The following is a 26,546-nucleotide window of genomic DNA, read 5'->3' on the forward strand; positions in this document are numbered from 1 at the left end:
TGACACTGGTTATTGGTAGGCCAGGAACAATTCTGGGGAATCATTTGAGATTAAATATTGGCTCTGAAAAATCTAGGTATGGATGTAGTTAAAAATGTGGAAGTTCGATAAGAAATTCTGAGAACCTGTGGGAATATACTTGAAGTCACCACAGCCAGACTATTTTGTTGCCAAACTAGAGGGCAAGATTGTTAAACTGGAATATCCCTGGAGGTTACAGGTGTTTCCACAACACAGACAAGACAAGACTGAAACTTAACACTAAAGTCCAGATACAGTCCAAGCCCGTGGTACAGCCCACTGCTCATCCCATGAAGTCAACAGCTCATGCCCTTGAGTCCTGAAGAGTAACAATGTCACTTACCGTGGAGAGCACATACACGAAAAATGAGTTCGCTTTCTATTGCATTTAGATCATCAAAGTTCTCAACTTGGAAGACCAGCTTGCCATCCCCACTGATCTCCTCCAGCTCCATCCTGTTGGCGCCATATACTCCCACGGAGAAGATGATGACACCACTGTCCCGTAGTGCTTTAGCAGGTTCTCTCACAGAATCTTGTGCTTCTCCATCCGTGATGAGGATAAGAAACTTTTTGACCCCAACACGGGCCCCCTTGGTGGGGGTGAAGTATTGAGCTACAAAGGTTAGTGCACTTCCAGTCAAAGTGTTACTGTTGATGTAAGACATTCTGTCTACTGCATCAGAAATTTCTTTTTGTGTAAAGTATTTATTAAGCTGGAATTCTTCCTGATTATAATTACTGAACTGAACGACACCAATCTGAGTTTTGTCTGGACCAATTTTAATCTTTGCTGATAGATTTTTCATGAAGGTTTTCATTTTTCCAAAATTTTCATACCCAATACTGCCAGAACTGTCCACCAGAAACATGATGTCAGCCTTCATGTCTTCACATCCTGCGCGTTGTCAAAGAGACCAGGTTGATATAATTTTCAAAACACAGAGAAGCAGCAAGCAAGAAAGAAATGCATTAGTCAGAAAACATCAAAACTTAACTCAAACACCTGCTATTGTATTTGAAAATTTTATCTGCTTCTATAGTAGAGGCCTGTTGACCAGGACCCAGACTCAGAAATCTACTGAATATTATCCAACAAGTTTTAAGAGAAAATGCAACTTCCAAAGTGTATATTCATTCACCCATGCATCATTCATTTATGCATAGTTCATTCATTCATAATTCTTGAGGTGTATGAAATGCCAAGTATCAGGTTATGTGTTAAAGGATGTGATGGTGATCAAAAAAAGGAATAAGAGAAAAGGTAATCAATTCCCTATGCCCATAGGACTAATATTTCTGGGTTTTATGTATAATCTTGAAACAAAAAATTCTAAGCAATCTTTACACAGCCTTATTTTCTGGGATAACTTACAGTGATTTGATAAACACTATGAATCAGTATTAGAAACCGGGGTGAAAAACTTTTACTAGAAATAGTAAGTACATTAGTAAGCACATATCCATTCAACATGGATGTATAAATAAAGGATCATTCCTTTATACCTAAAGTTTGTAGATTTTCTACTGGTTAGAAATGGACATATATGCGTGTGTGTGTGTGTGTGTGTGTGTGTGTGTGTGCGCACAGAAGACCAATTTCTATAAGCCATAAAAAATGGTGTTATTAATTCATGATATAGATGTGTGTGTATACAATGCAAATATATTGTCATTAGCATGTATCTCCTTAGTCTTAACCCTTTGCTCTACCTGCTATCACTGCCATTCTCTTAGCAGTCCTTCCCTTAACTCTCACAGAGTCTATCCCATACTATTTGAAAATGAACAATTAGCACTAGTCAAAGAGGAATAAGACAATGCTTATTATTTTTTAATAACCTGTGTAAGGACAACCAGGGAGTATTAAAGCCACCATGTAAGATCCAAGCTGCCTGAGGCCATCTTGAAAGTCATATATAGAGAGGTCATTAAAGATGTTTGTGGCCTTGGCAAGGCCCCACTGCTGTGAAGTGTGGAAGCCTCTCCTCCATGAAACGTGTAAAAGGAGTAGACTTTTACATGTGGTTTGGTATACCCCCTTAGATCTGCTTGTGACAAGATTATTTCCTGTCCTCTAATATCTGGTCTCCCATTCTTCCATGCCGATATAATTTCAGCTAGACAGATGACTGTCCAGGTAAGTATCACTTTTCTAGCCTTCCTCGAAGCAGATGTGGCCTTGTGACTACGTTTTGCCAATAGACAGGAGCAGAAGTGATTTGGCCACTTCTGGGTCTTAACATTAAAACAGGGCAGTGTGATGGGCTCCCCTGGCTCTTTCTCCCTTTCCACAAGTGCAAGGTGAAGAGAACCGGAGCTTCACCATTGACCTAAAGATGGGAGCTATATGCTGAGCCTGCAAGAGCCTCTCTGCTAAATCTGCACCCTGCTCCCCCTGGACTGTTATGCAAGACAGAAATAATATTCTGTGTTGTGTAGTTTGGGATCTTTTTGTTATGGCCTCTTATCTTGTCCCCTAAGCAATAGGTACAATGTGTCTCATTCCGTCTGCATCTGCCCTGAAACTAGTCAGTGTTTTTCTAGGCCCGAAGGCTTTGGTTCCTTAGCTTTCCTGCCTCTCCCTGTTCACCATCTTATGGATCATCTCCTTGTCCACAGCTTGTCTCCTCTTCCAGGTGTGCCAATGTTCAGGCACCTCAAGTGCAACCCCCTGACCTACAGGAGATGTGCCGTACCTCCTCAGATTGGCCCAGGGCTGTCTCCCTCGGAGTGACCGAGATACAATCTACTTTATGTTTCCTGGAACCCTTTTACTTTTCTTTGCGTCATCCCCAGGAAATTCTGGGGAACTTTTTACTCTTGTACTCTTTCTAGAGCATCCTGAAGACCCAACTCTACTACTGTCTGTAACAGGGTGAACAACGAACAATAATGTGATTTAGGATTTTGCTGTGAGCTCTGCTGATTTATCTTTGGATTTTAGTGACTCACAACGTTCCAGAATGTTCACTTTTGTAAGTTCAAATAAATGGGAATCCTTCTCTTTTTCTCAGCAGTGAATTTAGCCAACTTGTGCAATAGCTAATTTTTATGTAGCACTGAATGCCCACGTGCATTTTTCTAAGTGTTCCACATGCCTTATCACCTTCAAGCTTCACCTGGAAGCTAGGCCTACCCTCAGGGATTAAGGCAGGTGGATAGTAAGTGAACTATTCAAGGTCCACAGCTAATATAGCTGGGGTTTGAACTTTACCTCATTGACTCCAGCATCCTTTATCTTAACCAGTAAGGTAACATGCCTCTCAGCAGACAAAATTTTCATGTGCTAATATTAGCAAACCAACACATACCATATTCAGTTAGTAAGTCGCTGCTCCTAATAAGAGGCATCACGATCGGGTACAGGTATTTGCAAATTGTTCTTCCTAACTTTACTTACATAATTTTAGCCTGAACGAAAATGCAAATATGTGTTTCTGGTACAGATAAAAATAAACAATTGTTATATGTGTACTAGATAAGCATTCATAATAGAGGAATGATGGTTGATGTTTATTATGCTAAACCTATAAGGATTCTAGGATGTAGGTGTTACCCTTGCTTTATAGATGAGGAAGTCTGAAGGTCAAGCAGGAAAGTGGTGGAATCCTAACTTACTCAAAGCCAGAGCCCATTTTCTTTCCATGTGCTCATCTGCTTCAATTAGTGCACACACAAACACACACACACACACACACACACACACACACACACACACACTCTTACATGCCATACTGGTGGGCTTTGTCAAGGCCACAATACTCTTAGCAACCTTCCTGCTTATGACCCCCAAGATGGCCTCAGGGCATCTGTCTGTGGAGGGCTTCTCCAATCTTGTCAACTGGTTTAAAGTAAGGGGCTGAATCCTCCGTGGTGAGAAAGGAAGTTAGCAACAATGTTAACCAGAAAACTGGTCACATCACTCCTGGTCTCAGCCTGGCTATCAGCCTGCAGGAAGCAACCCATGAGGGTGCAGAGAATAAAGCCTTCTTTGTTTTGCTCACCTTTTTCAGTGCAGATTCTGCGAACAACTTCATTTTTTATTCTCTTTAAAGAATCAAAGTTCTGCCCAAAGTTAACCCTTTCTTCCTCCCCAGCAATTTGTTGGAGTTCTTCTTTGTTAGCCTCCCCAATGCCAACCGCATGAATGGTGATTTGTTCAGCCCTTAATCTCTCAGCAGGCTTCAGGACTTCATCCCTGGACTTCCCATCAGTCAGCACAATGAGATAATTGGGAACACTGCTTGTCCTACGCTTCTTTCCCTCTTTTATTATTTGCAGCATGAAATCCAGGGCTTTCCCAGTATCTGTGTTGCCGTTGAGTTGCTTGATGTTCAAAACAGCCTTTCTTAAATCCACATTATTAGAATTGTCATTGATGTGAAACTCCACTTTTATCTTATCTGAATACTGTACAGCTCCAACTTGGACTTTGTCTGGGCCAATGCTGAACATTTCTGTCACTGCCAAAATAAATTCCTTCATCTGCTCAAACCCCGTTCTGTTTATGCTAGTTGAGCCATCGATGAGGAAATAGATATCAGCCTCTTTTGTATCCACACAGCCTGAAAAAAAATGTGGAAAATGCATTCTTTGTTAATTACAGAAATATCTGGAGAGAAGTTTGCAAGAGGGTTTGTAGAGGAACATGAGGCTGTGAAGGTTCTGGAGAATGAGAACTCTTCATCATTTACCCAGAGACTGTCTGCTTCATCGAGCCTGTTCATGCCCATTTTCTCCTTTGAAATTCACAACAACCTGGTGGGAAATTGCAACAGAGTGACACCTAGTACTTTGTCTAAGGTCATCTGCCAGTTAATTAAAAGGCAGGACCAGATTCCCAAGTCTCCAGGCTGTAAATTAAATTGTTTGTATAGTATTGACACCTGCCTTTTCAGACAGTTTATGCCTTATCATTTCCCGAGAAATGCAATGGAGGAGAGGACCTGCTTCTCTTACTTCCTCAATATCCTCTTTTCCCCAGAGCAACTAGAACACTATATTTAAAACTAGAGCCAGGGCCACCTGGGTGGCTCAGTCGGTTGAGCATCTGACTTCAGCTCAGGTCATGATCTCACGGTCTGTGAGTTTGAGCCCCGCATTGGGCTCTGTACTGACAGCTCAGAACCTGGAGCCTGCTTCAGATTCTGTGTCTCCCTCTCTCTCTGACCCTCCCCCATTCATGATCTCTCTCTCTCTGTCTCAAAAATAAACAAACATTAAAAAAGTTTTTTTAAACTAGAGCCGGATCATATTACTCTCCTACTTATATGGTTTATCATTGCATTTAGAACTTAAAAATATAAATCTGGCCTGAACTTCCTCCCTGTTTTTCTCTCAGACCCTATTTCGAGCAATTCTTCATCTTACTCGCTGTGTTCCAACCACACCAGGCTGCTTTCTGTACTCTGAATGTGCCCCAGGGCTTTTGTACTTGCCCTCCTCTCTCTTGCTGGAATATTCTTCTCCCTAAACATTCACATAGCTGATTCCTTCTTATCTCATCATGGATATACCAACTCAAATGTCAGTTCTTCAAAAAGGCATTCTCTTCCCCTCTAGCTAAAGCACATTGGTCATCATCTACCCTATTACTCTCTATTTTCTTTATGATAGCCATACTTCTTTAAGTTATCTTACTCATTTTTTCATGAGCACAGACTGCTTCCTGCCAGAGTGTCCCCATGAGGGCAGAGATTGTCAACTTCTCTGCTTCTACCCAGTATGCCTGGTCCATCGCAAGATTTCAACCAAAAATTTTAAATAAAAGGACTCTGGGTGGTTTAGTCAGTTGAGCATCCAACTTCGGCTCAGGTCATGATCTCGCGGCTCATGGGTTCGAGCCCTGTGTCGGGCTCTCTGCTATGACCATGGAGCCTGCTTCAAATCCTCTGTCTCCCTCTGTCTCTCTCTCTGCCCTGCCTTTCCCTTCTCTGCTCAGATGTGTACTCTCTCTCTCTCTCAAAAATAAATATCAAATAAATAAATAAATACACTCTCAATGTTCCTTCCTTCCTTTCTTGTTCCTTCCTCAATGTTTCTTCCTTTCTTAAAGCCCTGGAACAAAGTAAAACATGCTTTAACTTTACTAATAGTCTATTTATAACTCTATCAATTTACTCATTGCAATTGGGTAGGAGAAAAAGCATAATTTAAAAATTTAGATTATTTACACAGTTATCTGGTTGAATGTGTTGAAAGATCCTTAAAATACAAGACTATTTAGGTATTTCAGAAATAGTTTCTTTATTCACAGCTTTTTGGTAATTTATAGCTATTGACACTACTTTAGGCTATGGGGAGTTGGTCCCTAAGAAATCAGAAATACTGGAAATAAGTTTGGACCTGAGAATTAAACTATGAAATTGACATATAAAATATTAGGAGGAAGATAAGCAGTTATCTGCAAAAGACAGGGTTGATCCCAGGCCAGCAAAACCTGATATCAATAAAGATAGATTGATTTATATAAATCTAATGAAGAAGAATGAGGTGTTCTCCAGAAGAAAGATAGTGGTGATCAGCAATGAAGGAGGAAAACAATATGAGTCACAGTGGGCAACCAAGGCAATGCCCATGCAAGCCCCCTAGAATTGTGTTGTCCAATATACTAGCTAGTAGTCAGATATTACTATTAAAAGGTAAACTGGAACTACTTAAAATTAAATAAAATTCAAAAATCAGCTCTTTAGTTGCACTAGCTATATTTCAAGTGATTAACAGCCCCAAGTGGCTAATACCTATCATATCCAACAGTGTAAATACAGAATACTGTCATTATCACCAAATGTTTGGCTAGACAATGTCGAAGAAGAATGTGTCCCCTGGTCCAAGGTCTCACCTGTACAGTTATACAGAGAGACAGAGAGAGAACTCTATATATTTGACTTTATTTTTTAAAATATTTTATTTTATTCTTTTTTTTTAATGTTTACTTATTTTTTAGAGAGCGAGCAAGCAAGCAGGGATGGGCAGAGAGAGAGGGAGATACATAATCTGAAGCAGGCTCCAGGCTCTGAGCTGTCAGCACAAAGTCCGCTGCGGGGCTCGAACCCACGAACTCTGAGATCATGACCTGGGCCGAAGTTGGATGCTTAACCAACTGAGCCACCCAGGTGCCCCTGAATATTTGACTTTATTTTTTTTTAATTTTTTTTAACGTTCTATTTATTTTTGAGACAGAGAGAGACAGAGCATGAGCAGGGGAGGGTCAGAGAGAGAGGGAGACACAGAATCTGAAACAGGCTCCAGGCTCTGAGCCGTCAGCCCAGAGCCCAATGCGGGGCTCGAACTCACGGACCGCGAGATCATGACCTGAGCCGAAGTCGGACGCTTAACCGACTGAGCCACCCAGGCGCCCCGCCATCACTCTTTTTTCTATACATCAGTCTCTTGGTTTGATTAATGTGAGCGTCTCCTTGATTCAATGAAGTTTGATTTTAAAAAACTGGATGCCCACTAAGTGACAGATGTGGTGGATACAGTAACGAAGTCAATGTAGATTGGTTCTCTGTGTTTTACCGTTCTGAAACTACAAAGCCGGCCACCACACTCCAGACCATGGCAAATTCTCTAAGGTTGAGGTTCTTAAACACTGCTAACAGAAGTTCAAAGGGCGGCTTACTAAAATGCAAGTGCCCAGGCCCTACTCTGACACTAATTCATTAGGTTTCGGGTAGGGCTTGGGCCAATGAATTAGTGATAAACTCCCCCAGGACACTCTGGTAAGTTTACAGCAGATGCTGTTGGTGCTTAGCCTGTATCCCCTCAAGCCCTTCACCGCATTTGTGCCCACTGGCTCCCAGGGCTTTCTCTCTAACGGCTAGTACCTAGGGATGTTTATGAGTGGGTTGCTCTCAGGTTCCTGGAACCCTCTTGCCAGGGGCTTGAAGAAGTGCCTGGAAATTTACATTCTCTCATGTGCTGGAATATAAATTCTCTAGCTGCACTGCCCCCTGACAGGAGCAATTCTAAGGTTTAACCCACATTGTCCCTAGGATGGCCCTGTGGAATTGAACTCCAGGGAACTTGGCTTATCGTCCTTCCCCTCCTGGTCCCAACTCTCCCTTTCCTACCAATCTCCAGTTTTCCCTGGATATATTTTCTAATCAAAATCTATCCATTTCACATGAATCCTTGCCTGGCATCTACTTCTGAGGAACCCAACCTGAGTCAAGTACCAATATTTGAGAGCCATTGAATTAACAAGAAGCCATCTACTGGAGGCCTTATGGAGGATAGTTATCCCCCTTGGATGGCCCTTGCCATTAGCCTTGGTCCCATACCTTCCCATTTAGAATTTCTTTTTTTAATTTTTTTTAATGTTTATTTTGTATTTTTGAGAGAGAGAGAGAGAGAGCGAGCACGCGCACAAGCAGGGGAAGGGCAGAGAGAGAGAGGGAGACAGAGAATCCGAAACAGGTTCTAGGCTCTTAGCTGTCAGCACAGAGCCCAACACAGGCGCTCGAACCCACGAACCATGAGATCATAACCTGAACCAAAGTTGGACACTTAACTGACTGTCACCCAGGCACCCCCATTTAGAATTTCTGTAACAAAAATAAATGTGACCCTTTTTTGGTTACATCATTTCAAAATCTCTAAGAGAGGCCACACTACACATCCCCCCTATGCCCTAATAGTTCATACTAGACCAAGGTCACTGCCACTCTGAGCAGCTTCCCCACATGTCACTTAGGAGGTAACAGAGGACTTGTTTCTTGCTGCTACGTATACGGGCCACAGAAAATCCAGGGCCAGCCCAGGATGAGTTTAAAATTAGCCTTCAATGTCATTGGAAGATTACAATTCTTTTCCATGCGAATGCTGCCAAATTACAATTTAGGTGCGACACGTGACCAAGTTCTGGCCGTTGGGATGTAAGCAGAAATGATGTGTGTAATTTCTGGAAATATCTTTGAAGAAAAGGAAATGGAAGCCTGACCTCTTCCTTCTCTTTTCTCGTTCTTGCTTGCTGGATGTGAGTGGGATGCCTAGAGCAATGATCTTGGACTATGTTCCTGGGAGTTAAAAACCACAAACAGCAATAAATAAATAAATAAATAAACAAAAAATAAATAAATAAATAAAAACAATAATGTCGAAAGAGACAGGGTCTCTGACTCTGTGGTGTACCAGCTGTGTCTACCTACCTTAGGACTTATTGTGCAACAGAAAAAACAGTTTTATCCCGATTAAACCACTGCTGTTTTTATTTCTGTTAGTCACACCCAGATGTAACTGTGACTGATACAAGTTACCCAACAGTATATTCCTGCACTGATACAGCAGCCATCAGCCACATGTGGCTATCAAAACTAAAATGAGTTCAAATCGGGGCGCCTGGGTGGCTCAGTCGGTTAAGCGTCCGACTTCGGCTCAGGTCATGATCTCACGGTCCGTGAGTTCGAGCTCCGCGTCGGGCTCTGTGCTGACAACTCAGAGCCTGGAGCCTGTTTCAGATTCTGTGTCTCCCTCTCTCTCTGCCCCACCCCTGTTCATGCTCTGTCTCTCTCTGTCTCAAAAATAAATAAACGTTAAAACAAAAATTAAAAAAAAATAAAAATAAAAAAATAAAGTGAGTTCAAATTAAATTAAATTTGAATTTCAGATCTTCTGTTACACTAGCCACATTTCAAGTGCTCAACAGTCACACATGGCTAGTGACTGCCTTACTGGACATCACAGATGGAGAACATTTCCATCGCCACGGAAAGTTCTGCCGAACAGCACTAACATATACAAGGCTACGCTACCTTTGAAAAACATACGTGTGTGTGCTTGTGTGTACGTAGCATAGAGAAGGAGAAGAAACTAAATGACATGAGAAATAAACGTTAAAATGGTTTTGTCTGGATGATAGGATTACAGATGATTTTATTTTCTTCATGTTCATCAATACTATCAAACTATTTTTTAACTAACACCTATTATTTTTTTACATTTAATTGCGGTACGATTTACACGCTGAAGAATTCACGCGTTGTAATCTTTCAATGATTTTTGGTAAATTCATCAAGTTTTGCCAGCACAACCAAAATCTAGTCTTGGAACATTTTCCTAACTACTCATGTTCCCTTAGCCAAGTACAGTCAGTTCTCGCTCCTGCCCTTGCCCTAGGCCACTACTCATAGTACTTTAATAACAAGAAAAGTATTTTTTAACAACTTACCAGTTTTGTCAAGGTCCACTCGCTCAGCACGAGTAGAAATTTGGGACCAAATTTCATTCCGCAGCTTTTTCTGGAATTTCTTACTGTAAGTTTCCAAGTCGGCATAGGACTTGAGCACGGAAACCATCTGTCTCGGGGGGTAAGACACTATTTCTTCTAACTGGGTGTCGTCCGCCCCTTGGATGTTCACGGCAAACACAGTCACGTCCTGCATCCGAAGCCGCAGTGCGGCATCACGTACCGTGTCCTCTGAGGGTCTGTGAGTGACCAAGACTGCGATCTGAGGCACCCCCTCTGCCCTTCTGCTGCCAGCAGACTCTGAAAAGGCTTCTAGTCTCATCTTCTCAATGGCAGCACCAGCATTGGCTTTCCCCGTCCGGAGAGAAAGCTTCTGGATTTGCTGCTGAAATTCATCCTGGGTTATGTTTGATTTTAGAAAAGAAATAGTCTCTGCTCTATCACTGTAACTCATAAGCCCGAGGCGCGTGCAGCTGAACCTCACATCCATGGAGGCAGTAATATTCCTCAGGAAATTCTGCAGGTTCCTTAAGTTTTGTCTGGTGCCCACTGACTCATCCACCAGGAACATGAGGTCAGCTAATGAATCTCTCTGACAGGTCACTGCGAAGGGAATAGGGAAAGAGAAAAAGTAGGAGGATGAGTACAAACCACTGGCCCAGAGTGAGAAAGGCACTTTACAGATTGTCAAAAGGCATTGGTGAAAATGGAGGCAGTCATGACAGATGTGGTTAGCACTGTTTTCTTTGAATGAACACCAGTTAAAATGCTGAAAAGAGTTACAAGGTGACGGACTTCAGAGTCTCTGCAATTATGTTCCTTCTGTCCGAAGAGTGCTTCTTACCAATTGTCCTATCAACCCCTCCACCACCACCCGTCTCAAGTGCTAGGATGCAGCGACGTGTTAACAGAAATATCTCTGACTTCAGGAAGCTCCTATTCTATGGGGAGGATAAATAACTAGGTTATCTTATTTCAGACAGTAATAAGCATCATGAGGAAATAAAACAAGTGAGTCAATCGAGTTACTGTTCTGGGGACATGGGATGAGGACTAACTTACTTGAGATACAAAGAAGTCAGGGAAGGCCTCTCTAAGAGGAGCACATTTGGCCTGAGATATGAATGAAGGGGATTCAGCCACGTGTTCTGAAGGAAGGGGAATTCTGGCAGAAGGAACAGTAGGAGGTGGGAACAAGAAGCCCAGAGTGGCTGGTGACGGTGAGGGGAACAATGATGGATGAGGTCAGAGAGACTAAGGGCCTAAATCATAGGGGAGTCACAGGATCTTATTTAAATCTTTAAAATATCACCCCAGTTGCTGAGGATATTCAGGGATAGCCATTAAGAAACAATCACCCTAGTTCGGGAAAGAGACAATGTTTGTTGGACAAGGATAATAGCAGGTAAGATGGAACAACAGGGTAGTTTTGATACATGAATTAGAGGTAGAACAGAGAGGCCTTGATGATAATGGGATGCTAGTGTTAAGAGATAAAGAAGTGGTAAAAACTAGGTTTTTGGCACGAACAACTGAGTGGATATCGGTGGTCTCTTCTTCCAAGATAGAGAAGACCATAGGAAGAAGCTGCAAGGGGGGGGATTCAAGAGTACCATTTGAGACATGCTAAGTTTGGGACAGTTTTGAAGACACCAGGTAAGCAGTTGGTTGTATGAATCTGGAATCCAGGGAAGAGTACATCCTAAGCACAGAAAACACCTACTCCAGGCACAGGGGAAGGAACTACATCTGTGGAAAGTATAGCCAAGAGATAAGCTCAATCTTGCCAAAAGCTACCCGTTAGGATTGTGAGCTCTAGAAACCAGAAGATATGTCTTGCTTATCTCTATCCCTCCAGTACCTAGTACCTAGTGAAACCCAAATTAAAAGTAATTCTCATAAATCTGCCAAGGTACCCGCATAGTTGGCTAAAACAAACTCCCAGCATGACCTACTCAGGTTAGTATTCACTTCCAAATAGTTATCGATACTAATAATAGTAAACTGTGTTCCAAATGCCATACAAGCCATCTCACCCATATCCAGGCAAGTACTATTATTCTCATCTTATAGGTAAGGAAACTGAAGCTCAGAGGTTAAATAACTTACCCAAGGCCCTTACTAGGCAAGCCAGAGTTTGAAGTCTTACCCTTAACCTCTAATGGCAATGATAGCGTCCCATCAAGCAAAACCTTGCGGTTGCAAAACTCCGTGAAGTAAATTTGGAGGATAATCAGCACACAGAACCCTCTGAGAAGGTGGTAAAACCCCACTGTTCTGCAGAGCACAGACTATACAGCCTCCTACAGGGCTGAAGGATCTCCAAGGCCTCCAGAATGGAGGATCATAGGAGGGTTTCTTCTCTGAAAAAAAGAAGAACTTAAGTCATAAGATCTTGCTATTTCCCCAAGACAAGAGGAGTGAGAGATCAGGGGAGTGGAAGGAAAGGGATTCCCTGGTGTCCCAGGAGCAACACTAACTGTGGCAGAACCTTGTAAAACTCACTAAAATCTTGGCAGGACTCACTAAAACCCATTTCCTCCTCTTGGGCAGCGAGCTAGACCTGACTTCCCAGGCTCACTTGCAGTTAGGTGTGGCCATGGGACTAAGATCTGGATAATGAAACATGAGCAAAAATAAGCTGATCCCACAAGACCCTCCCATGAGTGATTTTCTCCTGCCCACCAGCTGTATAACAAGGCCCAGGGTGCCTTGGAAGGTCATATGCGAAGACCGAAGAGCCACCGCTAACCCAAGTACCCGAATAGACGAAAAACATCTAGTCACCTTGGGCACTGGCCCTATAATGTTACAACGGAAATAAACTTCCTACTATTACCAGGAAAATCCATTTTGCTGGAAATCCTTCCTACCTGACTCTGGCAGGAGTCTGTCATTAGCACACTTACTGAGTGCCTCCCTGGAGCTGTGCACTGGCCGGTTCTGCCTGCTCATCAACACTGCAAGGGAAGCTTCCTATCTCGTTTTACTCGTTCCTTCCTAATGCTGTCTGGGATCACCTGCCAAGTAAACGATGTGTACTCAAGAGCCTTCTGCTTTGGGGCCTTCACTGAAGACACAAATAAGGCATTTTTCACGTGAGACATTATAAGTCACGGGGTCATAAGTATTCCTCCTTTTGGCCTAGGGGGTCAAGAACGAAAGCAGATGAGAAGGAAGCCTTCTGCATTTCTGTGTGAAATGCAGGGATTTCCAGGAGCTGACAGGAATGCAGATGTGACCCCTGGTGGTTCTGGTGGATGGTTCTTAGAGAGAACCTAGAAACAGCACCCCCCAAGGGAAACCAGCTGTAATGATTGAAGTAAGGTGTGGCTGTCAAGCAGCTGTGCACACAACAATCAACATGGATGATGGATGGAGCCTTACAGGAAGGCTCTGTGCTGCCACATGAGAAACTCTTAGTGGCTCTCAGAAAATTAGTTGCGGAGAATTTTATGTTGGGGGACGTGACAGCGAAGATGTTAAATTATATAAGCAAGGGAACTGAGTCAGTTCAACTTGAGCTATTAGTTGGCCTTATTCATAGCCATAACCTTGTCCGAAATATTTCCAATATTCCTTCAATTCAAAGATTCAGTCTACCGTAAGGTATACTATTATTTATGGCAACACTCAGAAATTAAAAAAAAAAAAAAAGCATTACTGCAAGACACATCCTAATGTCAAAAATGTGAAAATGTGAAAATGTGAAAAAAAAAAATGTGTGTTTTACATGTGGAAAATATAGGCACAAAATGACTGCATGACTGAGAGAAGGAACGAGTCAAGCTCCTGGATTTACCAGGCCCTGATACTCATTGGAGAGATTTTACTTGTAAGGAGAAAAAATAGTGCTGGAGGGGATAAGCCAACAGAGCAAATGTAGGGCTCAAGACACTACTCTACAACCGAGGGTATCCTGTTCTCTGCCTGGTCTCATTCTAAAGTTACTGCTCCCGTTTAGTGTCGCTGCGTTATTAGCTAACGGGCGTTTTCGGAATACTTACTATGTGCCTCACACTGTGCCAGGACTGCGAGGGCCAAGAGAACAGGCACAGAACTTACTTCTTTTTCTGGAAGAATTTCACTTTTTCAATCATTAAGAAATAGAATCGTGGAATACTAATAGAATACTAAGAATAGAAATCACTGTCGGGCACAGTGTAGGCCCAAAGAATACGGAGACAAATATACGTTCCCAGTTCTGCCCTCAAGGTGCCACCAGTTCATGGGAGGAGGGGACCAACCCAGAAACGAGTAATTATTCACTATGGGAAGTGCTTCTGTCATCATCCTCAACCCAGGGCTTCCTCACCTTTCATATCAGCGTCTGCCGCTCCGTCCCTGTACTGGGTCGCTTCCTTGATGATCTGCGTCATGTTTTGGGAAAACGCGCTCAGGTCCCTGACCGACCGAAGGTTGAAGTGAAACTGAGCCGTGGCCATGGCCTTCATCTCCTCCTCAGAAGCTTCCTGCAGCCCCACGGAGATGATTCTCACCCCGTCTTCCCGCAGGGCCTTGGAGGCCTCTTCCACGTCGTCGTCCTCAGACGCCGCCGAAGCCAGGACCACCAGAATCGGGGGAAACTGCTTCTTGTCCCTCCCGCCGGCCGCTTCGGAGAAGAAGGTCCTGTGGGCCTCCCGGAGAGCGTTTCCTATCCGCAGGGAGCCGCCGATGAAGGCGAAGTTCTTCTTGAGGTGGTTCAGCATGGGGTTCCTGCTCTTGAAGGTGCTCAGCTGGAACTCACTGTGGAGCCGGTCGCTGTACTGAGCCAGGGCCACGCGGTACTTGTGGGCCTCGATGGGGAGACTGCTGATCATCTTGGTGATGAACGTTCTCACAAAGGGGAAGGACTTGGTTCCCAGGTGGTCAGAGCTGTCCACCAGAAACACGACATCTGCAAACTCAGGGCCTGGCTCTGTCAAAATAAAATCGCAACAAAGCTAAACAAGGTGATTGTTCAGCCTTTACATTTTAGACCCCAGGACTCATTTGAGACTATGTCCTAAGTTATGAGTGACTCAGCATCCCAAGGGAAGTGTCTTCTGGAGGTCAAGAAGCAGAAACTATACTGGTTTTTGTGAAAACATCAAACAAGAAGACTTTTAGTAGTTAAGCAGTAAGTCTTTTGTTTCTCAACTCCGTACCAGAAACATCTTTTTCTTTTTTGGTTGTGGAACCCCAAACTCTGATATTATACTAAAGAAAACCCCCAAAGTGGTCTGTGGACAAAGAGTAACTTTTATAAACCGTATCAAGTAAGCAGGTGTCTTGAGCTGGAGAGTTTAGGAGGGGGTGGGAGACAGGGATTGGGGGAGGGGCTTGATCGAGGGGAAGCAGGAGAAGAGCAACGCCAGATGTTTGCCTGATCTGAGAGGACTCCGGAGCATGTCGCTCTCTGAGGCGAGAGGGCCAGTCTGCTATATTCTCGTCTCGGTCAGTTATTGGCTGCAGACCATCCCCAGGAATTGCAGGGAAGGAGCAGAGGGCTACGGACCCAATCTCCTTCGTGAGCTGACTCTAGGAAAGCTAAGAGCAATTCTCCTCAGAAAGCGGGCCATGTCTGTGAGCTGTTGCAGGCAATATTCACAGCAGCTGGGCCAGGAAAGGTGGGGGACGGGGTGCCAGCCTGATAAAGAGAGTTTGGGTCGGGGAGGCGCCCCCAGTGTCTACGTGGGCAGTCATGGCCAACCACTTCCACGCTGGAAATTTGTGCTGTGCTAGTAAACGCCTAACAACTGCTCTTTCAAAGTAACTCAGAAAATTGTCAGGAAATCCTAGGATGCAGAATGACCTACAAAACCAATGCACTGATTCTATGAGAGTCATAGAGACATGGAACACTGGGACCTAAGTAAATCACTGAATAATTAGAATTCTTCTAGCCAGGTGTAGCATAATTCATGCCTTTTCCCATGGCTCTCGGTCATCTTTGAGAGATTAAGTACGTTTGATATTACATACCTCCAGCTACAACTCAATGTCGTCTACTTTGACTTTTTAGTGAATAAGCAAATAAACCCTTTGTTTCTATGTATTAAAATAAACGTTCGTGAGGACATAAAAATGCTTATTTTTCCTAAATGACAATAAATGTAGAATATACTGGTACCTGGACTCTGATCTGCCAGTGTTTCAGCCCAAAGGATTAACATAAGTAGTAGGATCTTCATTTTGTCGGTGATTTCTTGCTTTTATTCTGTAAGACATGTTATTTACAATATGAAAAATCTCATCGTAGAACAAGAAATAACTACTGGCAAATCTGGATTAGAACACAAATCGCTGGGAGCAAGTACTTGTCAAGTAATGTCAGGTGTGATTAAAACACTCATTAAGCATGTGGAGTCGTTATTGAAAATAAAGAATGCTAACGTTTGCTGAGTCCTCATCGTGGCTTAGCTACTTTTCTCAGTGCTGTATGAGTATCATCTAATTTAATCTCCACAACAGTCGTAAGGGGAGGGACAAATACTATGACTAGGTGACAGATGAGGAAACAGGCACAGAGGGGCTTGGCAAATGGTAGATCCAGGATCCTAACCCAGACAAGGTGACGGCAGAGCTCAAGCTCTCAACCACCATATGCCTTATACGAAGCCTGTGTCCTCACAAATCACATATTCTTTACCCTCTATCTTTATGTCAACAACGACTATTATATATGTTCACAACTTGGCTGAAAAAAGCCAACGGCCACCCATGCCTGTTTCTTCACGAAACCCTTGTGAAAAGAGTTCTTTCATTTACAGAGATACTCAGCTTTACAAATGATTTTAACCTCAGCATTTCTCTCCAGGAAGCTCACAATCAATCAGAAATCATGATTTCACAATCTTTTAGAAATTCTGCCAGTTCAGAGTTGTTCTTTACACTGATGAAAAGAGATCAAATGACCAATAGGCAAAAACAGAGCTGCCTTAAATGAGATACCAAAGGTATAAAGGCTCTGTTATTTTTTCTAGAGTTGACTTTCCCAGCAGTTCTTTTGAAATTGCTGACAATGAAGGAAGACTGAGAATCATTGGAAGCTAGATTTGAAAGAGAACTGATAAATCATTTAGACTAAACCTTTATTTTGCTAAGGACGGCCACTAACAAAGCTCCCTAGTAGTCAGTGGCTGAATCATGTCAACAATGACTTTTAAATCTATGTTCTTCATATTCTAAGATACCATATACTTTATTCATTAATTTTAGTATGGAGATATAACTTCCGTAAGATTTACCCTTTTAAAGGGTTCAATTCATTATGTTTTGGTGTATCACAGAATTTGTATCCATCATCACTAATTTCATAACATTTTCATGATCCCCCAAAAGAAATCCATGCAATTGGTGGTTACTCCCCATTCTCCCCTTCTCACTGACCCTGGGAAACACTGATCTACTTTCTTCTCTATAGATTTGCCTGTTCTGGACATTAATATAAGTGGAATCATATAATATATGGGCTTCTGTGTTTGGAAACTTTCATTTAACATGTTTTCAAGATTTACCTATATTGTGACATGTACCAGTGTTTCATTCTTTTTTATGGCTGACTAATATTCTGTTGTGTGAACATACAACCTTTTAAAAATCCATTCTTCTGTTGACGGGTACTTGAATTGTTTCTACTTTTTGGCTATTGTGAATATTGCTGTTATGAACACTTGTGTACAAGTTTTTGTATGAATATATGTTTTCATTTCTTAAGGAGATACTTTGAATACATTCCTAGAAGTGGAATTTGGGGTGTTTTGGTAACTTTATGTTTAACGTTTTGAGAAACTGCCACACTATTTTCCAAAGTGGTTGCACCATTTTTCATTCCCACCAGCAATGAATAAAGGTTCCAGTATCTCTACATTCTCACCAACACTTGTTATTTTCTGTCTTTTTTTAATTATAGCCATTTTAATGGGTGTAAATGGGTATCTTACTGTGGTTTGATTTGCATTTCCCTAATGATGAATGATGTTTAGCATCTCTTCATTTACTTATTGATCATCGGTATATCTTCTTTAGAGAAATACCTATTCAAACACTTTGCCCATCTCTAACTTTTTTATTAGCGTGTTATAAGAGTTCAGTATATATACTGGATACTAGAGAGTTAACAGATACGTGATTTGCAAATATGTTCCTCCCATTCTGTGGGTTGTATTTTCATTTTCTTAAGGGTATCTTTAAGGCACAAGTAATTTTATTTTGTTTTATTTTATTTTTTAATGTTTATTTATTTTTGAAAGAGAGAGAAGACAGAGTGTGAGCAGGGAGGGGCAGAGAGAGGGAGACACAGAATCCAAAGCAGGTTTCAGGTTCTGAGCTATCAGCACAGAGCCTGACGTGGGGCTTGAACTCACGGTCTGTGAGATCATGACCTGAGCTGAAGTCGGATGCTTAACTGACTGAGCCACCCAGTCGCCCCAAGGCACAAGTGATTTTAAAGTTAAGTCCAATTTATCTATTTTTGTTGTTGTTGTTGCTAGTGCTTTTGGTGTCATAGCTAAATCACCATTACTACTCCACAGTCATTTACTCTCCACAGAAGATTTACTCTGATGTTTTCTTCTAAGAGTTTTATAGTTTTAGCTTTTACATGTAGGTCTTCAGTCCATTTTGAGTTAACTGTATGTGGTATGAGGTAGGATACAATCCTATTCTTCTTTATGTAGATATTCAGTTGTCCTAGCACCACTTGTTAAAAGGATTTTTCTTTCACCATTGATTTGTCCTGACATGCATATCAAAAACAAATTTACCATAAGTATATGAGTTTAATTTTGACCTCTCAATTCCATTTCATTTATATGTCTATTCTTATGACAATACCACACAGTCTTGACTATTCTACCTTTGCAGGAAGTGTTGAAGTCAGGGAATTTAAGTCCGGTCACTTTGTTCATTTTCAAGGCTGTTGTGGCTGTTCTGGATCTCATGTATTTCTAAATGACTTTTAGGATCACCTTGTCAATTTATACAAAAATGGCAGCTAGAATTTTTATGGAGACTGAACTGAACATGTAGATAAATTTGTGCAACATTGTCATCTTAATGATGCTAAATCATTCAATCAATTAATATAGATTGTCTATGGAGAAGAGAATTTTTAACTCCTTACTCCATATTTTCAGTAATGTTCTTTAAGAATAGGAAATTATAAGAACTCAGGGACGAAAGGAAGGCCTCTCTAAAAAGCCATTGATGATCCAGGAGTCAAAATATGTCCAGACTATGTAAATATCCTTTCTCAGGTTACATCCTGAGTCAAGCCTGCACTTGACTTAGTTGCCCTACTTGCCTCTGGTGCTAGAGCCTCAAAGAAGATACCCTAGGTGGCCATCCAGGTGCAGCTCCACCCCAGCCTATATCCCTTGGCTTGGCTCCACTCTAGAGTGGAGCCAGAGTAGAACTAATGGAACTAGAGGGGAGCCAGAGTAGAACTAATGGAACTAGAGGGGAGCCAGTCCTCTGCAGGTCTTGGCACCAAAACACTGGGGCAGCAGCAAGTGAGGTAAGGCGGGCATGTCTTACTCATTTATTCTTATTGTCTTTCTCTCCCTACTGTTGAGATGAAGTTGTAACAGAATGGGGATTTTTGTCTGTCTTGTTCATCATTATATCTCCAGCTCCGGGCACATGCTAGGCACTTAATAAAGACTATAAATAAATATTGTAACTTTGCACATACACCATTTCACAAGTATGTGCATATATCTATAGCTTAATTTTGTAGAGGTGGAATTACTCGGTCAAAGGTAAGTTTGAAGATTTTATGAATATTGCCCAACTGCTATCCATTGGGTATCCCAAATAATATTCCAATACTCACCCCTCAAACAGCATGTTCCATAATTTTCAATTTATTGTCTTTTTTCCCAACGGAGATATAATTGATAAATTACATTGAGTAAGTTTAAGGTATACAACTGATTATTTGATACATGTATGCATTACAAAATGATTACCACATTAAGGTTAGTTAATACATCATCTCACATACTTACCCTTGTATGCGTGTGTGTTTGTGTAACTTAAGATCTACATTATTGACAAGTTTAAAGTATATAGTACAGTATTGTTAACTGTGGTAACCATGCTGCACCATACTTAATGTAACTGCAAATATAATTATCCCCCAAATTTATTCATCTTATAACTGGAAGTATGTATCCTTTGGCTGACTACCCTCACACACTCCTGCCCCTGTCCCCGCAGAAAACTACTACTCTACTCTGCTTCTATAAATTTGGTTATTTTAGATTCCACGTATAAGTGAGGTTGTTCAACACTTGCATTCTCTGACTTATTTCATTTATCATAATGCCCTCAAGATTCATCCATGTTATTGCAAATAGGAGGATTTCCTTCTTTTGTGCCTAAATAATACTGTGTGTGTGTGTGTGTGTGTGTGTGTGTGTGTGTGTGTGTGTCATTTCTTTATCCATTTACGTTATCAGTTACAGGTTGTTTTCATGTCTTGGATACTGTAAACAATGTTTCAATGAACATGAAGATGCAGATATGTCTTCAAAACAGTGATTTCATTTCCTTGGGATATATACCTAGAGTGGCGTCATATAGTAAATTCTTTTTAAATTTTTTGAGGAACCTCCACACTGTTTTCCATAGTGGCTGCACCAATTTACATTCCCGAAGTGCATAGAAGTTCTTTTTTCTCCACATTCTCACCAATATTTGTTATCTTTTGTCTTTTGGGTAATAGCCATTCTAACAAATGTGAGGTTGGTTTTGATTTGCATTTCCCTGATGATTAGTGATGCTGAGCACTTATTCATGCACCTGTTGGCCATTTGCATATCTTCTTTGGAAAAAAATGTCAATTCAGGTCCTTTGTCCTTTTTTAACTGAATCTTTGCAAGTTTGTTTTTTAGGAGACTATCGGGTTGTATGAGTACCTTGTATATTTTGGATATTAACTCCTTATCAGATAGGTTTGCAAATATTGTCTCCCATTCCATGGGTTGCCTTTTCATTTTGTTGATTATTACTTTTGCCATACAGAAATGTTTTTTATTTTGATGTACCCCCGATTGTTATTTGTGCATTCATTGCCTGAGCTTTTGATGAAATATGAAAAAAAATCATTGCCAAGAACAGTGTCAAGGAGGTTATTCCCCTTTGCTCTCTTCTAGAAGTTTTATGATTTGGGCTCTTATATTTTTAAGGCTTTAATCCATTTGGAGTTAATTTCTGTGAGTGGTGTAAGATAGAGGTCCAGCTTCTTTTGTACATGGATGTTCTGTTTTCCAATACCATTTTGTCTTCTTTAACAATGAATATTCTTGGCTCCCTTGTCATAAATCAATTGACCATATATGAATGAGTTTATTTCCAGAGTCTCTATTCTGTTCCATTGATCTATGGCTCTGTTTTTATGTCAGTATCATACTGTTTTGATTATTATAGCTTTCTAGTATGGTTTGAAATCAGGAAATATAACACCTTCGGCTTTGTTCTTCTTTCTCAGGATCGCTTTGATTATTTGGGGTCTTTTGTTATTCCATATGAATTTTAGGATTTTTAATATTTCTGTGAAAAATGCCATTAGACTCTTGATAGAGATTGCATTAAATCTGTAGATGGCTTTGGGTAGTACCAACGTCTTAACGATATTAATACTTCCTATCCACAGACACAGGTATCTTTCCATTTATTTGTGTCTTCTTCAGTTTCTTTCACTAACATCTTACAGTTTTCAGTGTACAGACCTTTCACTTCCTTGGTTAAATTTATTCCTAAATATTTTATAGTTTTTGATGCTACTCAAATGGGATTGTTTTTGTTTCTCTTTTCTTTTCCTGACAGTACACTGTTAGTGTATACAAATGCAATTGATTTTTTGTATGTTTATTTGTATACTGCACTTTACTGAATTAGTTCATTAGTTCTAAAAGTCTTTTGGTAGAGTCTTTAGCATTTTCTATATAGAAGATCATATCATAGGCAAACAAAGACAATTTTACTTCTTCTTTTCCGATTCGGATGTCTATATTTCTTTTTCTTGTCTGATTGCTCTGGCAATAGGACTCCTAGTACTGTCTATTGATTCACAAACTGCCCTTGAACACAGAGGGCAAGGAGAAACCAAAGAGGCAGGGCACTCCTGATTGGTAGGTGACAGGTTTAATAAGTAAAGGAAATTACTCATGAGACTTTTCTTGGGTGGCTACAAGATAAGTAGATCTCCACAGCTACCCACCAGAATCTTAAAAGTTTACACAGAGGTCTTAACTGGGTTCAGTCACATATATTGTCTAGATGGTCTCAACAACTTACTCTCTCGAGGCAATGTCTTTGGACAATTCCTACTATGGAAATGGTAGGTAGAGCATACGTACCAAGGACAGGGTAGGGGTGAGGAGATTTCAATTGCCGGGATCCAGCTTGAGGGTCAACTAGCAGTCATGTCCTCTTGATTACCTACTCTGACAATGTTGAATAGGATAATAACAGTGGGCCCCTTGTCTTGTTCCTGATCTTAGAGAAAAACCTTCAACCTTTCACCATTGAGCATGATACTTTATACTTGTCATATATGGCCTTTATTATGTTGAGGTATGTCCATTCTACCCAATTTGTCAAGAGGTTATTTATTTATTTATTTTAATATTTATTTATTTTTGAGAGAGACACACAGAGTGCGAGCAGGAGAGGGGCAGAGAGAGAGAGGGAGACACAGAATCCAAAGCAGGCTCCAGGCTCCGAGCTGTCAGCACAGAGCCTGAAGCGGGGCTCAAACTCAAGAACCACGAGATCATGACCTGAGCCAGAGCCGGATGCTCAACCAGCTGAGCCACCCAGGCGCCCCAAGAGGTTTTTTTTTTTTTTAAGTCAATAAAGGATGTTGAATTTTGTCAAATGCCTTTTCTGTAGCTATTGAAATGATCATAAGATTTTATTTTTCATTCTACTAACATGAGGTGTCACATTTATTGATCTGCATATGTTAAATCATCCTTGCATCCCAGGAATGAATCCCACTTGATCATGGCATATAATTTTTTTAATGTGATGTTGAATTTAGTTTGTAGTATTTTGTTAGGAATTTTGCACTTGTTGGGGGCATCTGGGTGGCTCAGTAGGTTAACCGTCTGACTTCGGCTCAGGTCATGGTCTCACAGTTCGTGGGTTTGTGTCCCACGTCAGGCTCTGTGCTGACAACTCGGAGCCTGGAGACGGCTTTGGATTTTGCGTCTCCCTCTCTCTCTGCCCCTCCCCTGCTCTGTCTCTCTCTCTCAAATAAAATAAAAACATTAAAAAAATATTTTTGCACTTGTTGTGAAGAGTACCAGGTGTTATATGTAGGTACTGAATCACTAAATTGTACACCTGAAACTAACATTACACTGAATGTTAATTAACTGGAACTTAAATAAAAACTTTTTTAAAAAGAAAGAATTCTGCATATATATTCATCAGATATGTTGGCCTGTGGTTTTCTTTTCTTGTAGCATCTTGGCCTGGCTTTGCTTGGTATCAGGGTAATGCCAGCCTTGTAAAATGAGTTAGGGCGTGTTCCCTCCTCTTCAACTTTTCAGAAAAGTTTGAGAGTTCTTCTCTAACTATTTGGTTCAATTCACCACTGAAGCCATCTGGTCCTCCACTTTTCTGGGTGGCGAGGGGTTTGATTATTGATTCAATATCCTTACCTATTGGTCTATTTGCTATTTCTTCCTGATTCAGTCTTGGTACGTTTTTTGTTTCTAGAAACTTACCCGTCTCTCCTAGGTTATCCAATTGTTGGCATAGCTACTCACAGTATCTCTTGCGACACTTTATATTTCTGTGGTATTATTTGTAATATCTCCTCTTTTATTTATAATTTCACTTATAATTTCATTATTTGAGTCTTCTCTCTTTTTTTCTTGGTGAGTCTAGCTCAACTCTTGTCAATTTTGTTGCTCTCTCCAAAGAATCAACTCCTATTTTTGTTAATCTTTTCTATTGTTTTCCCATTCTCTATTTCATTTATTTCTGCTCCAATCTTTACTGTTTTAACTTCTAACTTTCTGCTAACTTTGGGCTAGGTTTTTCTTCTTTGTCTAGTTCCTGAGATGCAAAGTTAGGCTCTTTAATTGAGAGCGTTCTCTTTTCTTAATGTATGCACTGTTAGTACTAAATTTTCCCCCTTAGAATTGCTTTGCTACATCTCAGAAGTTTGGGCATGTCGTATTCCCATTTTTGTAGAGCCACTGGCTGGGCTCTATAATCACCTTTGGCCCAGCAAGTTCACAGGCTGTGTTCCCGGGCAGGGCAGTGTTGATGTTCAGACTCCGTGATTGAGCAGTGCTGTGGGGCCAGGCTCTGCTATTGGTCTCGGTCTGGTGGAGTCTCAGGCTGTGCTCTGTGACTGGATGGTGCCACTGGCTGGACTCTGTGTTTAGGTGTGGCCACAGTCTGGGCTGTGTTAAAACCAAGGACAGATGGAGCCTAGCTTTAAAGTTTCTCTGAGCAAACAGAACCAGTTTAGCAGCACAGGCAAGGCTCAATTTAGCTTATTTTGGGAGGCTAACTTGACTTGGGATCATTTCTTGCTTGTGCCTCTAGAAATGAGAAGCAGACTTCAACTGTTTCTTAAAATTTATGAGGTAACCACTGAAAATTGTAACAGCGTAAGCAATCACCGTGAAGAATAAACAATCACTGCTTTCTCACAACATAAGCTACCTTCTAACAATATCCCCCTGAGACCCATTCCATGTTCTGGTTTGAGTGCCCCCTGCTTGTAAGCTGTTTGCAAATGCTCTCATCGTGGTGTGCACACACTTACATTTTTACTAATTACCACTTCAGTGATTCATTGGTTTTACAGCGGCTATTTTGAACTTCTGACATTTCATGGAGTTAGAAGTGGGACCCGTGAAAGACCACCACCAACTCCATTGCCAGTGAGCAACCAAGTGCTGGTACCCACAGAGCCCACTGAGTCCATGGCTTTCTCCCCAACCCTGGAGCTTGAGGGTAAGTCTCTCCTAGATCTGAGCTCCACTCTGCATTCCGAGTTCTCGAACTGTATTGTGCACACTTGTCTTCTGTTTCTGTTTTTGTCTGTTGATGGGTAAATCACCTATCCTGTTCAAAATCAGGGAAAACAATGTGATTCTAGATGTTTTAGAACAGTTGTTGGAAAACAGAACCCCTTGGAATTCAGGAAATCCAAATGGAATATAAGATTCCACCTGGTCCTTGGACCAGGATCTTGTGCCTTTCTGGCAAAATGGGTGACCTTTGTAATAATTTAGAATCACAGTGGCCATTCTGGGGAATCTTTGTTTTAGGTAGGTCCATCGTAAGTGGCACCCTTAAAAGAGAGGATCCCAAAGGTCACAGAGACAATGGAATTCGTTCTTTGGTATGCAGAGGCTTCTCAAAGACAAAATGACTTCAAAAATAGTTCTGAAAGGGTCCCTGCAACATACAAATAAAATCTCTTTAGTAAAAAAAACTTTGACCATCTGAGCAGCCAACCTTACTTAACTTGGTCCATCTACCAGAAACACCATTTGGATTCAACTATTCGTTAAAAAAAATTTTTTTTAATGTTTATTTATTTTTGAGAGACAGAACACGAGCAGGGGAGGAACAGAGAGAGAAGGAGACACAGAATCTGAAGCAGGCTCCAGGCTCTGAGCTGTCAGCACAGAGCCTGATGGGGGGGCTCAAACTCATAAACAGCAAGATCATGGCCTGAGCCAAAGTCAGGTGCTTAACCAACTGAGCCCCCCAGGCACCCCCAAATTTGACTATTCTTTTGAGTGCTGTGCCTGAGACACAGCTAAACTTTTTTTTTTTTTATGGCTGAACTTTTTAAAATAAAAGTTATAAGATCTCTGTGTCTATCTGTATGTTATGTATGTATACTACGGATATGGGATATTTTTCTATCTCCAAGAGGTATTGCCAAAATTAATTTGAAAAGAGCTCTATTTAATTGGCTGGCTCAAAGAAAGTTAAACACTCAAATAAACTAAGTACACTCTCAGAAACACAGAAACTAACCAAAATGTTTTTCAAGTTCACATGATCTGGGATAATCTTCGATAAATAAAAGCTAATTTAAATTTGTTGTTTTAATAAAATGAGGCATTTCTTCAAAATTTGTCAATAAGCAAAAGAATTTAAGATGATGGTAATTTTGAGATCTAATCCAAGCACACTTGTTAAAAGCAAGTAATTTAAATACATATATAATAAGATCAAAGTTCATACTAAGTTAAACCAAATAGTGGATATTCACTGAATATCTAAATCATTCCCAAATAGGAAAAACACTAAATGTTAAACATAAGTTTACCTACTTTTGGCTTCTTAATTTTTATAGAGA

The 26,546-nt window shown here is 41.0% G+C and overlaps 1 protein-coding gene across 1 annotated transcript in view; it reads right to left on the minus strand.

Annotated features, from left to right (window-relative positions):
* COL6A5 (collagen type VI alpha 5 chain) overlaps positions 1-26,546 on the minus strand; it is a 131,430-nt gene that overhangs the window by 75,851 nt on the left and 29,033 nt on the right. Inside the window, exons 2-6 of the mRNA XM_053903818.1 lie at positions 16,326-16,412; positions 14,529-15,131; positions 10,196-10,816; positions 4,029-4,589; positions 365-919 (exon numbers count right to left, since the gene is read on the minus strand). Of these exons, the coding sequence (XP_053759793.1) occupies positions 365-919; positions 4,029-4,589; positions 10,196-10,816; positions 14,529-15,131; positions 16,326-16,386 (2,401 nt within the window). The 5' untranslated portion in view covers positions 16,387-16,412. The remainder of the gene's footprint in view (positions 1-364; positions 920-4,028; positions 4,590-10,195; positions 10,817-14,528; positions 15,132-16,325; positions 16,413-26,546) is intronic.

Source organism: Panthera pardus, unplaced genomic scaffold, assembly GCF_024362965.1.
Source record: "Panthera pardus isolate Hobbes unplaced genomic scaffold, ASM2436296v1 HiC_scaffold_16, whole genome shotgun sequence".
Taxonomy (NCBI): Eukaryota; Metazoa; Chordata; class Mammalia; order Carnivora; family Felidae; genus Panthera; species Panthera pardus.